General features: G+C 37.1%; 1 protein-coding gene across 2 annotated transcripts in view; it reads right to left on the bottom strand.

The window, feature by feature from the left end:
* The window catches only part of DDX46 (DEAD-box helicase 46), a 45,841-nt gene that overhangs the window by 20,595 nt on the left and 11,278 nt on the right, over positions 1 to 13,968 (bottom strand). For both annotated transcript variants that reach the window (XM_045550821.1, XM_045550822.1), the window contains exons 6-14: positions 12,268 to 12,413; positions 11,048 to 11,161; positions 10,217 to 10,382; positions 9,036 to 9,156; positions 8,284 to 8,459; positions 7,226 to 7,347; positions 4,382 to 4,460; positions 2,548 to 2,630; positions 460 to 624 (exon numbers count right to left, since the gene is read on the bottom strand). In XM_045550821.1, the coding sequence (XP_045406777.1) occupies positions 460 to 624; positions 2,548 to 2,630; positions 4,382 to 4,460; positions 7,226 to 7,347; positions 8,284 to 8,459; positions 9,036 to 9,156; positions 10,217 to 10,382; positions 11,048 to 11,161; positions 12,268 to 12,413 (1,172 nt within the window). The remainder of the gene's footprint in view (positions 1 to 459; positions 625 to 2,547; positions 2,631 to 4,381; positions 4,461 to 7,225; positions 7,348 to 8,283; positions 8,460 to 9,035; positions 9,157 to 10,216; positions 10,383 to 11,047; positions 11,162 to 12,267; positions 12,414 to 13,968) is intronic.

Genomic DNA, 13,968 nt, shown 5'->3' with positions numbered 1-13,968 from the left:
TGCCTAGGCTGAAGTGCAGTGGCTACTCACAGGTGTAAGACCACTACTGATCAGCACAGGACTTTTCACATGCTCTGTTTCCGACCTGGGCTGGTTCACTCCCCTTCTTAGGCAACCTGGTGGTCTCCTGCTCTGGGGAGATCATCATACTGATGCTGAACTTAATGCAGACTCCCAATCAGCATAGTGCACGACAACCCAGAACTCCTGGACTCAAGCAGTTCTCCTGTCTCAGCTTCCTGAGTAGCTGGGACTATAGGCTTGCACCACTAAAAAGACCATTTAAACGGTTCCACGAAATAGCAGAGTCAAGTGTATCTGATAAAATATCGAAGGCTGCAGTTGATGTATACTAGTTAATTTTGGAAATTACCTGCCCACGCCACAGTGATCTCAGAAGGGTCACACACACTACCCAAATAGCAAGGAAACTGGGGATTTCCCAAAGACAGTACTCACCACTTGTTGTTCCACATCTGAGCAAACCACACTCCTGCCTCCAACCTGCACTTCAATGGGTTTGCTCAGGATTCTGCGAGCCAAAGCCTCCATAGCTCTGGGGAAAGTAGCTGAAAACATAACTGTCTGACGATCAGGACGGACATTATCCACAATGCGCATGACCTGAGAAAACATTACAAATAAATATCCTGAGTATAGTCTCTAAAACTCATACAATGTTAAAACCAAGCAGAAGAAACTTTTGAGAATAACTGTGTTCATTACTACTTCTTTTTTTTTTTTATTTCACCAGATCGCAGTTCAAGGAATCACTTGCCTTTGAATATCACAGTTCATTTTATCCTCTAATTTGCTACTCTCATAGTCTCCCAATCTCAAAAAACAAAAACTCCACCCATGCTTAGGCCAAAAGTCTAAGAGCCAACTTTCTTTTTTAAGGAGCCATTTTTGACTAATCTGTCACTCATCTCACAACCACCAACTAATTCAGTGTAACTGTATTTAGGATGCAACCTATATCCACTACTACCACTGTTTTCCTTCATTTATTCAACACCTTTTTATGAAGCACCCACTAAGTGCCAGGTATTGTTCTAAGTGTTAGGAATATGCAATAAAAACAGACAAAAGATGGAGGAGATGACAGGAAGATGGCAGAGTGGGAAGCACCAGGAATCTGTCTTCCCCATCAAGACAACTATTGCAGTGGCAGAATCTGTTTGATGCAACTATTTTGGAACTCTGGAGGCAACCGAAGGCATTCAACTTCTAGGCTTCGAAGGCTTGGAAGGTAAACTGTGGTTAATTTCTGCCAATTTCCACTCTTAACACAGTAGTGGCTGCCCACCCTGTACCTCCAGTCACACAGCAGGCAGGTGTGCACTTGTTCCTGAAGTGAACTGTACACAGCTTGCATGAGTCTGGGTGAGAAAAAAAGGACCCTGTCCTCCAAATATGGAGGCTCTGTGCTCTGACTGCTACTTCTGATGATGGAGTTGAAGACAAAGATGCAGTGACCACAGCTGTTACATCCACCCACAAAATTGTTGCAAGCTCCTCCCCCTCCAGCTAAAGTAACTTCCAGGGGATTTAAAGGCACAGTGCCCCTCTTCTGCCTCATTTTTCTCCTTTTCCCCTTTTAAGAGCAAAACATTAAACAGTAGGACATACAAAAAGAATTGAATATTCAGGGATAATGAGAACGTGACCACACATGCTCAGGGAAAGGCACAGGCTCAGAAAAGACTTAAGAAGCCCTTAAGTTTACAGCTTAGGCTGATCCTTTGCACAACACAACCTACGACAATCACAAAACAGTAACAATAACAAAAAACAGTAAACCCCAGGAAAGGGGGAAAATCTGATTTCCAAAGTTACCACGTCATTAAACTCCAATGTCCAGTTTTTAACAAAAAATACAAATACAAGGCATACAGAGAAACAGAAGTATGGCCAATTCAAAGGAAAATACATAATCAATGGAAACTGTCTATATAGGGAACAACACTAAAAAGGGAAAAAGAAAAAAAACTGCCCACGAAAAAACTTCTTGGTAGATCTACCAGACACACTCCAGACCCATCTCAAAGATGCTCAAAGAGGCCAGGCGCAGTAGCTCAAGCCTGTAATCCTAGCATTCTAGGAGGCTAAGACGGGAGGATCACTTGAGGTCAGGAGTTCAACACCAGCCTGAGCAAGAGCGACACCCCATCTCTACCAAAAATAGAAAAATTAGCCAGGTGCAGTGGCATATGCCTATAATCTCAGCTACTTGGGAAGCTGAGGCAGGAGGGTCACTTGAGCCCAAGAGTTTGAGGTTGTAGCAAGCTACAAGCTAGTTCTACCAGTGATGGCTTTAGATGGCTAAGAAAACCCTGAACAAATGCCTCCTGAACAAATTCTACAAGGACTCTTAAAATATAAATATCTATTTATCTATTTCAATTCTACATGTCCTCAACCTTCTGTATTACCATGCAACAGAAATGTGTGTATGTGAACTCAGAACCACACAAACATTTCATTCTCATGGCAGTTACAAGGTTATAGTTACATTTCAAAACACTTCACAAATATAATGATTACCTGTGGTTCAAAACCCATGTCAAACATTCTGTCGGCTTCATCTAAAACAACATATGTTACTCTTCGAAGATTTGTGACCCGGCCTAAGATGAGAAGAAAAAATAAAGACAAAAAGAAAACTAAAAATCACTTACAATTCACTTTATGGCTACCAAGAACTTTAAAAAACTGTAAAGGGAACTAAAATGCCTGACTTAACCAGAGGGGTAGGTTCGGTATCTTTAAACAGTGAAAGAAATTTTGATCTACAATGTCTTACTCTAGTGGCAAATACTTTCTGACAATGGGTATATGAGGCCCTTTATTTTGTCAAACTCATCTCTTGCATACCATCATAGGGCCTGAAGAACCTGTAAAATTCAGAAAACAGCCCTCTCCAAAACACATCATAAAACTAAGACTGAGATGAAGCATCGAGCCACATCAGCCATTACTGGCAGCATCACCTAGAAAAAAACATATTACAGATTACAGCGTATGTGTGGAAAGCAAGTTCCAGTGCTAACTACTTCAGATGCAGAAAACTTCTCTTTACACGACTTTACAACTTACTTCCATATATTTAGCAGCTTCTTAAATGGTCATGTCAAACCATTAATGAGAAGCTATTTGACATAAGAAATTAACATTTTGTAGAAAAACTTTAAATACCAAATGTATTACATAAATACATTTTTCTATGCAAAGATATACATCTAATTTTATTAATTGTTCCCACTGGTTTAAATAAATGCAACTGGTTTTTTAATCAGTGAAAACTAGATACACACACAGGAAACCCTTTCTAAAGGATTAAAACAAGCATTACTATCAACTGCTGAATCAATCACCTGGCAAAAACATGTATAAAATAGTTATTAAAGATAGACCAAAAGGACAGATAAAGGAAAAAGGTAAAATTAATCAAGATGAATTTCAGGAGGAAATTTATTCAATGCAGCATTGAGAAAAAACAAGGGATTATTTAATCAGCATTCAACTCAAAACTTTTCATATGCTGTACAAGCACAATGACTTATCAAACAATTTCAATGTCACTTTGCCAACTGCATGTATAATAAGAATTAAGTTTATACAGAAATTCAAGCAGAATGCTATTAGAAACATGCATTACTCACAGTTTTTAATACTCTATTATATGTATACTGAATACTGCAATGGAAACACTTGAAAGCATTTTCTTCAAAAAATAGAAATGAGCCAAAATAAGTACTGTCTAATATTTAAGTATTCCACACTAACATTTGCAGTCTCAATTAGTTTTTGCAAGGTTGGGAACAGCATTAAATCACCTACCTTTGATGGTTTAAGTCTCGGAAGCCCAGTTCTATAAATCTTGAAGGGCCTTTCTCCACAGAAGTTAAATAATGTCAACAGTTTAGTAACAGTTTTGATAGGGAATAATTTAACAAAGCATAACATTTGAGCTAAAAAACATGCAATATTTACAAAAGATAAAATTTCTTGAAGCTGCAATATCTTAATTTATCCTGTATTGTAAAAAAAGCACTAGCTCTGGGGGAGAAAAAGTCTAAATTTTATAATAAACAAAAGGATAGTACCCCCACTCTTTTAAAAGCACAGCTAGGCCAAAAATGGATTAAGAATCCAAGGTAAGATCAAATGCAGTTCATTCTGAAAAGAAATTTTAAATTAAATTGCAAAGTTATTATTAATGTTTAAAATAATAAACTTGTTACAATACAAATTTTAACATATTACAGCTTTAAGAAAAAATGCAGAAACCCTTTGCTGGTTTCTACTATATGCTTTAACAAAAATGTATAGAATTCAAAAATAAGAAAAAGAGAACAAACCAATATCCCTGACTTACCACTGTTAGCTGCTAACATATCAATCATTCGACCAGGTGTGCAAACAATAATTTCAGCACCTCTTTTGAGCTCAGCAATCTAATAAAAAACAAAAAATTTTATAGTCTATCACTAATGCTCACTTACACATTTAAAAATATAGCACCTGAAGGCTGGGTGTGGCGGCTCACAACTAGCACTTTGGGAGGCCAAGGTGGGAGCAATACTCTGAGGCCAGGAGTTCAAGACTACAGTGCACTATGATCACACCACTGCACTCCAGCCAGGGTTAAAGAGCAAGACCCCATCTCAGGGAGAAAAAAACACACACGCGCGCGTGCGTGCGTGCATGTGTGTGTGTGTGTGTGGCATCTGGTCCTTGCATAGCTCTGTAAGCCAAGCCAGTGAGGTTAGACTGGAAAACTCAAAAGCTTCCTGCCTAATTGTATGGAATGCTAAGTACCACTAAAGGAGTAGAAGCAACATGACGATACAGTACTCTAAATTTAAACCCAAGTTAAAATAGAGAATTTTACCGATTTTAATTTACCACTATCCCTCAAAATCAAGAAAGGGACATAAAAGACCAATTAAAAAAATAGTGATCAGATAGCTCAATGTTTTTCATTTTTCTTTCTTTTTTCTTTTCCTTTTTTTTTTTTTTTTTGAGACAGAGTCTCACTCTGTTGCCTGGGCTAGAGTGCTGTGGTGTCAGCCTAGGTCACGGCAACCTCAAACTCCTGGGCTCAAGCAATCCTACTGCCTCAGCCTCCCCAGTAGCTGTGCCACCATGCCTGGCTAATTTTTTCTATATGTATTTTTAGTTGTCCAACTAATTTCTTTCTATTTTTAGTAGAGATGGGGTCTAGCTCTTGCTCAGGCTTGGTCTTGAACTCCTGACCTCGAGCAATCCTCTCACCTCGCCCTCCCAGAGTGGTAGGATTACAAGCGTGAGCCACCACACCCGGCCTACAACCAGCATTTTAAAAATGAAATAGAATGGAAACTACCAGAAGGTCCTTAACATTAAAAAATTTTTATGTGGCTTTTACATAAATAAAATACACATGCATGTACCAGTTATTTTATAAATGTATTTCTTACTATAGGCTGTGGACAAGAAAAATGACAGAGATAAACTTAGAAAACGAACTAGTTTCAAGCCAGGCACATTGGTGCATGCCTGCAGTTCCAGCTACTGGGGATCACTTGAGCCCAGAAGTTCAAGTTCAGCTGGACAAAATATCAAGACCCCTTTCTCAAAAAAGAAGGAAAAGGAAAGAAGGGAAGGGAGGAGAAGGGAGGGGTGGGGAGGGGAAGGGAGGAAAGGACAAAAATGAACTAAATTCAAGTGTTTAAAATAGTACTGGAAAGATAAAAGCAAATACTTCCAAAGTGTGTTCTTGTAACACTAGTCCTAAAAAAGAGTTTTATGGTTAAGTTAAAAAAATGCCACTTAATCTCATTTTTCTAGCATTATAATATATATTAGCTTATTAAAGATTAAAAAGCCTCACAGGAAAGAAACTTGTTTTAACTTTGTATAATCTAACATTTCCAAACCTTATATGATCATAGAACCCACTTTTTTTCCTTCTTCTACTGAAGCAAAATATCTGATGACTACCATTCTTTAGAAGACACTTGGAGAAATGCCAAACTAAAGAGAGACAAGGTTTGCATAAATAATTTTTACTAAATCATTTAAGAATGCATATGAAACTGATATTAATGTATCCCACTCATCACCACCTTTTAAAGATGGCACTATGCATTAAGAAAATAAAAACTTAGGAATCAAAAGATCTAAGTTCTAGGGCAAACTCCAGAACTTTTAACCTAATTGGCCAACTTTTTTAATCTTTCTGAATATTTCTTCATCTGTAAAATGAAAAATGTGCCAGGTACAGTGGGTTGCACCTTTAGTCCCAGCTACTGGGGAGGCTCAGGTGGCAAAGTGAGATCTCATCTCTAAAAAAAAACTTTTTGGCAGGGCAAGGTGGCTCACACCTGTAATCCTAGCACTCTAGGAGGCCAAGGCAGGAGGATCACTCAAGGTCAGGAGTTCAAGACCAGCCTGAGCAAGAGTGAGACCCCATCTCTACTAAAAATAGAAAGAAATTATCTGGACAACTAAAAAGATACATATAGAAAAAAATTAGCCGGGCATGATGGCGCATGCCTGTAGTCCCAGCTACTCGGAAGGCTGAGGCAGGAGGATCGCTTGAGCCCAGGAGTTTGAAGGTGCTGTGAGCTGGGCTGACGGCACGGCACTCTTGCCTGGGCAACAGAGCCAAACTCTGTCTCAAAAAAAAAAAAAAAAAAAAAAAAAAAAAAAAACTTTTTAAATAAAACGAAATATGTATCTGTCTTCCTCAGGCAGAGGAAGAGGAAAGAGGGACAAGCTAATGTAATTGTGACTCAAAAATTCTAAAATATCACTTTAACATAATCTGTTCTTTTTTCACCCAGCTTTACTGAGGTATAATTGACAAAAAAAATTATATATATTTAAGGTATACAACATGATGTTTTGATATACATAAACATTGTGAAATGATTACCACAATCAAGCTAATTATCACCTCACATAGTTACCAATTTTTTCCTTTGTGGTAAGAACATTTAAGATCTACCCGCTCGGCAAATTTTAAGCATACAATATTAACTACAGTCACGTTACCTCCAGAATGTATTCATCATGCATAATACAACTCATCATTACTATTATTTTCACACATCATATTTTTTTAAGATTTTAAAAGCAATCACCATTCAAAACACTAAAATGAATAATCACTTTATTACTGAATCATTCAATTTGAGAAAAGAATGGAAAAACTGAACATTTCTTTTATAACTACCTGCTCACTGATTCCTGTTCCTCCATAAACACAGACCACTCTAAGTCCCAGGGTCTTTGAAAACTTCTTACATTCTTTAGTAATTTGTAAAGCCAGTTCTCGAGTTGGAGTCATGATGACAGCTGAAAAGACAAATATGTCAATAACCTAACCACCAAAACTCTTAACAAGGTATGCTTTAAAGTGTTAAATTTAACCTCTGTAATAAAGTTCAGAACTCTTCATCTAATTTTTGTTTTAATTTGTTTTATGCACCTCTGAAAACCATTTCAAAAGCTTTACAACGGCAGAGATTGTGGTGAAGGATAAGTATAAGTAGATTTTAAGAACATGCTATAAGAAGATAAATGAGAGTCAAATGCCTCACTCAACCTTCAGGAAAATACTTGGTTGAACAGAATGCAAACAGTTCTCAATGCAAATCACAGAACAAAGAAAATCAAGTGACTCACTGTGCTAAAGAAGCAATACCGCTGTTTCCAGAAACAACCTTGTTCTGAAGGGCACAAACAGAGGACAAATATACTGTGCCCTGTGTTTCCAAGAGAGGAGCTGAACAACTTTCCAAAACCCTACTCAAATTTGCAGAAGACATCTCTGCCAAAATGAACCAAGAAATCTGAATCTGAAGACCTAATCCTGAATGAAATGCTGGCACTAAAGCCTTTTAAGGCCCAAAAAAACTAGGAAAATATATTTCCCTACTATCTTCTATGTTGAGTGTAGATATCCACCGATACTGGGCTAAGAACAAAGCTCAACATAAATAAACAGATAGATGCACAAGGAGTCTACCTGCCGAGTCAGAGTTTAAAAACTGAGCTGTGCCAGGAGAGGCTGTTTTTGTACTTCTGAGATGTCACTCCAAAGCTCTGAAGATTCTCACTCCACCTGCTGGTAAGGGGAAATCAGCCCCAAAGTGCCAAATTGATAAAGGAAATGTACATAAAGACATCTTTATTGTCATCATTAAGAACATTATAAAGTATCAAGTCTTTCTGATTAACTGAACACAAAGCTGTTATTTGAAAAAAATAGTTTAATGAAAAGAATTATACCTATTGGCCCCTCTCCTTCTTCTAATGACCTCTGATCCATGATATGTCTAAACATGGGCAACAGAAAAGCAATGGTCTTTCCACTTCCAGTCTTAGCAATGCCAATCAAATCTCGTCCAGACATTATAGCAGGAATCGCTTGGGTTTGGATTGGTGTGGGCTTTTCATATCCATGCCTTAAAAAGAAAACCGTAGGAAGATGAGCTAAGAATTAAGATCTCTGGGTCCCATAAAAATGAGTTCTTCCAAAATATGGTATATCCATACAATGAAATTATTTGGTAATAAAAAGTAATGAAGTACTAAGACATTCTACAACATAGACGAACCTTAAAAACACGCTAAGTGGAAAAAGCCAGTCACAAAAGACTACACAGTATATGATCCTGCTTTTATGGAATGTTCAGAACAGGCAAATCTATACAGATAGAAAGAAGATTAATGATTGCCCAGAGTAGAGGAGAAGGGAGATGACTGCTAACGGACACACGTTTCTTTTCAGGATAATGAAAATTTCTAAAATTAGATTATGTTCTGGGTGCACAACTGTATAGATACACTAAAAAACCATTAAATTGTATAAAGCACAAATTTTATGATATGTAAATTATATCTCAATAAAGCCATTTAAGAAAACAAAAAGAATAAATTTTCTTGTTAGACTAAAAATGTAACCCAGGGAAATATTTGTGTGAAAAGGCTATTTTGAGTAGGAAGACAAAGAAAAACGGGGATGACCACCAACCACTTACTTTTTTAGGGAATTTAAGATCTTCATGGAAATTCCACACTGGACCCAAGATTTAATTGGTTTGGGACAACCTTTTCCTTTGACTGTAATACCCTCCATTTCCAATCGAAATACATTCACCTCTACAAAACAAAACCCAAATTAAAAACTCCTAAATACTGTTCTATTGATACCTTCTACTTTTCAATTAGGCATGGTACTATTAAGAATCTTCAGGTTGGGCACAATGGCTCACACTTGTAATGCTGGCACTTTGGGAGGCCAAGGCGGGGGGATCACTTGGGGTCAGGAGTTCAAGGCCAGCCTGAGCAAGAGCGAGACCCAATCTCTACAAAAAAAGAAAAGTCAGCCAGGCATGGTGGCGTGTCCCTGTAGTCCCAGCTACTTGGGAGGCTAAGGCAGGAGGATCACCTGAGCCCAGGAGTTGGAGGTTCCAGTAAGCTATCATGACATCACTGCACTAACTGGAGTGACAGAATGAGATCCTGTCTCAAACAAACAAAAAAAAAAGAATCTTTCGCTCAGCACTTCGGGAGGCTGAGGTGAGAAAATCGCTTGAGGCCATGAGTTCAACAGCAACACTCGTCTCCACAAAAAATAAGAAAATTAGCCAGGTATGGTGGCACGTGCCTGTAGTCCCAGCTACCTGGGAGGCTGAGGCAAGAGGATTGCTTGAGCCTAGGATTCTGAGGTTATAGTGAGCTATCATGATGCCACTGCTCTTTAGCCTGGACAACAGAGCAAGACCCTGTCTCAGAAACAAAACAAAATAAATGAAATAGAGACACTTTTTAAAAAATGACTGCTGTCATTTTATCATTAAATGAAAAAAAAAAAAAAAAAGACTGACCACAAGTAATACAACCACTTGTTTTCCTAGCAAGAGTTGCCTAGGTTACCTTGATTAAACCAGTAATACACAGATTCACAGTGGTTCATAACTCTCAAATCCTAGAAAGAAAAGACTAATAGAAATATTTTATTTGTACCTTCACATGAAGCTTTGCAACCCTAAAAATCTAAACGACATGAGAAAAATTAATTTTTGTTCATTTTTTAATACTTCCTAAAACACCATCCTTCAACTCAAAGGTACTAATGACCTTCACTCCTTGTGAGCAAAGTGAGGGTATCTTCCTCTGTTCCCACTACAAACAATGAATGAATAAAAGAGAATTTTACCTTCTTGAGACATTTTTGCTAGTTCTGGCACTTCAACATAAAAGTTTTTTCTGAATGGTTCATATTCTATTTTTCCATGATCAACTGGTTCCAGAAGTTTTCTCTGTTTTGTCTGATAACCCGTAAGGGCCGTCTGAAGATCAACTTCTTCCTCCTCTGAAGAATACTACAGTTTAAAAAAAAAACAAGAGTTGATTCCGTTACTCCTTTCCCCTTTTGGGAAGCAATCCTCCAAGCTTTAAAAATCCTCCTCTCCTAGAAACTACTCCTTAGCTTTTACGTTTTACTTTCTAAAGCAGACGACCTGACACACAAGATTTTCGTGCTGCTCCAGCAAGCTTAAACCTTACCATTTCAAAATCACCTTACATGATGTCTGTCCTTTTCTACAGAAACACATCAATCAGCCCCTGAAGAACTTTTCAACTTAGTTTCCTTCTTCTTTGCTGTTATGCAAAGTCATAATACCAATAACAAGCTAAAATAATAATTCTCAGAGATGACTTAAATGAAATGATGCTACTAGTCTCACTAAATATAATCTTTACAACATATGTTAATCAGAAGAAATTTAATTCATTCACTTCATTTCTTCTCACCGTGTTGTATGCCTAAGGTGAGCTCATGAGGGGCAACAGAATAAAAAAACAGACATATAGCAAGAGGTGAAAGATGTCAGAGTGCTCTACTAACTGGCTAAACACAGCTACAATACTATTATACTATAATATTAAGAATAGCAAGAATTCCTCCTAATAGTAGTTCGTGTAAGTGAAAAGTACATCTCCATAAATGCTATCATAAACAAACTCAAAATTAATGAAAAATCACCTCCATGGCATCCTGATCGTTCTCCATCAGCTCACCTTTCTTCTTATCAGCATCTACAACTGCTTTTTTTGTGGTCACAACAGTGACAACTTTTGTGACTGTTGGCCCAGACTTCTAAAATAAAAAAGGAACATGAAATATTTTGCAATATTGAAACACAAATTATATGCCAACAAATTATATACAATGATAACTGTCACAATTTACAATTCAAATTAACTTAGTTATTAATGACAATTAATCAAAAGAAAAAAATAATCTGCTTTTCTCCTTACTAATCTGTATAAACTTTAAAATGCAACATAATTACATATTTTATAATACATTCATACATAGCTGATTGTATAATATATAATCTTACATGATTAGTTTTTAAATACTACTGGCTGGTAGTATTCACATATCAGACAAGCCAAACACTGTACAGGGAGCTTGGATGAATCGATGAACAAAACAAACAAATGTCGCTGCCCTTGGAGAGCTTATATTTTAGAGGGGAAAAGGGACAAACGGTAAAGACAATAAAAAATTAAATTATATAATTTGTCAAAAGGTAATAAATGGTATGATAAAAAAGGAAAAATAGAATAAGATAAGTGAAGTTAAGAGTATGAAAGATGAAGCCAGGTATGGTAGCTCATGTCTATAATCCCAGCACTTTAGGAGGCCAAGGTAGGAGGATTGCTTGAGGCTAGGAGTTCGACACCAGCCTGGGATGTTGCAAGACCCCTCCATCTCTACAAAATATAAGAAAAATTAGCCAGGCACAGTGGCACACACCTGTAGTCCCAGCTACTCAGGAGGCTGAAGCAGGCAGATCATTTGAGCCCAGGAGTTTGAGACTGCAATGAATTATGATTCTGCCACTGCATTCCAGCCTGGGCAAAAGAGCAAGACCTTGTCTCTCAAAAAATAAAAATAAAAAAGACAGTACGAAAGACAGGAGTGCTGGAGAAGTCTCAAGAAGACTTACTGAAAAGGTAACATGTAAGAGCAGATACTGAACAAAGATGATGGTGGTGAGAGAGTAACTTCTGAAAGAACATTTACAGCTAAAATTCACCAGTATTTGTGGTACTTAGGAAAAGTATTGCCATCTCTGAGATGAGGAGAAAGAAAACCATTAACTTTATAAAGTCATGCTAACCAGCAGGACCATGCAAGAAGGAATTCAAGTCATCCAAGTAGAAATACAAATCTTTAGAAATAAAATTTCAAACCTTTTCATTTCCGCCTTTTACACTTCTCATGTTAAACTTTTTTACTTCTTCTTTTACTTCTTCCATGTAAGCATCTAATGGATCTAACTCCTCACCTTCCATTTCATTTCCTTCCTTCTCAGCTTCTGCAGGATCATCTTCATCATCTAAAAATACCAGAATATACTTTCTCTGTACATGCGTTTCAAGAGGCAATACAGCACAATCAGTCTACACCCCACCTTTCTCATCTTTTCCCCCATTGCCCAGACACCTGCCTTTCCAATTATTCCAGCCATGGCGCAGTTCAAATGCTCACACTTGGACATTTTCACATTTTTACATCAAACATGTATTAATTTTGAATATTAAAAATAATGATAAAATAAATGCCAATAAAATATATTTAATTGGAAAGAGGCATACAGAAAGACTATATCTAAAAAATGGATAGCTGTTATGCTGTTAGATACCAAACTAAAAACTTTCTCTGCTAAACGACATTTTTAATTACAGGTGACCCTTGAACATGGGTTTCAAATGCATGGGTCCTCTTACACATGGATTTTCCTCTACCTCTCCCATCTCTGAGACAGACCCCTCCTTTTCCTCCTTTTCCTCACCCTACTTAACATAAAGACAATGAGGATAAAGATCTCCACATAATGAATGGTAAATATATTTTTCTTCCTTATGACTCCCACAATAACATTTTTTCCTCTAACTTGATTATAAGAAGACAGCATATATTACACATAGCATACAAAATATGTGCTAATCAACTCTATGTTATTAATAAAGCTTTTGATCAACAGTAGGCTATTAGTTGTTAGGTTTTTGGGGAGTCAAAATTTGTATGTGGGTTTTCAATTGTATGGGAGTTGGTACCATTCCGAGTTGTTTTCTGTCAAGAAATACAGAAAAAAAAACATATTTCTTTTCTTTCAATTACGTTTCTTTCAGACACAAAAAACAGCACATCACTCTTAATTCAAGACAATCTAATATTTTTTATGTAAGGCATCATGACCACTTATAGATATGATATATTTAAACCACTCTTTAAAACATTCACAGAAAACGTACCCAAATTCCATTTTCCTATAAAATTCCACAATCTTCCACTTTACTAAAACCTCAAACGTCAAAATCAGATATGAAAGGGAAATGTTTCTCTCCTAAACTGTGAAAAATCAGGAAAGACTTACAAGCATGCCTTTAAGATCATTACTAACATTCATACTGGTGGTAAAATATTAAAGAGCTATTTACTAACTATGCCCATAAGCACTTAACTCTTCACTGTAATGTAAAATCAGTTATGCTTACTAAATAATATCCTCTAATACCCTACCATTTAAATTTTAACATAAATATTAAAAGAGGCATTTAAAATATCAATCAAGACCAGGCACAGTGGCTCACGCCTATAATCCTAGCACTCTGGGAGGATGTGGCGGAGGATGGCTTGAACTTAGGAGTTTGAGCCCTGTCTCTACTAAAAATAGGAAAAATCAACCCAGTGTGGTGGCACGCGCCTATAGTCCCAGCTACTGGAGAGGCTGAGGCAGGAGGATCACTGCACTCTAGCCCAGGCAACACAGCAAGATTCTGTCTCCAAAAAAAAAAAAAAAAAACAGCATATACATACAATGGAATCTTATTCAGTCATATAAAGGAAAATTCTCACACATGCTACAACATCAATGAGACGTGAAGACA

This window comes from Lemur catta, chromosome 5, assembly GCF_020740605.2.
Source record: "Lemur catta isolate mLemCat1 chromosome 5, mLemCat1.pri, whole genome shotgun sequence".
Taxonomy (NCBI): domain Eukaryota; kingdom Metazoa; phylum Chordata; class Mammalia; order Primates; family Lemuridae; genus Lemur; species Lemur catta.
Note: the sequence above shows the minus strand (reverse complement) of the source record. Positions and strands in the feature narration are given on the sequence as shown.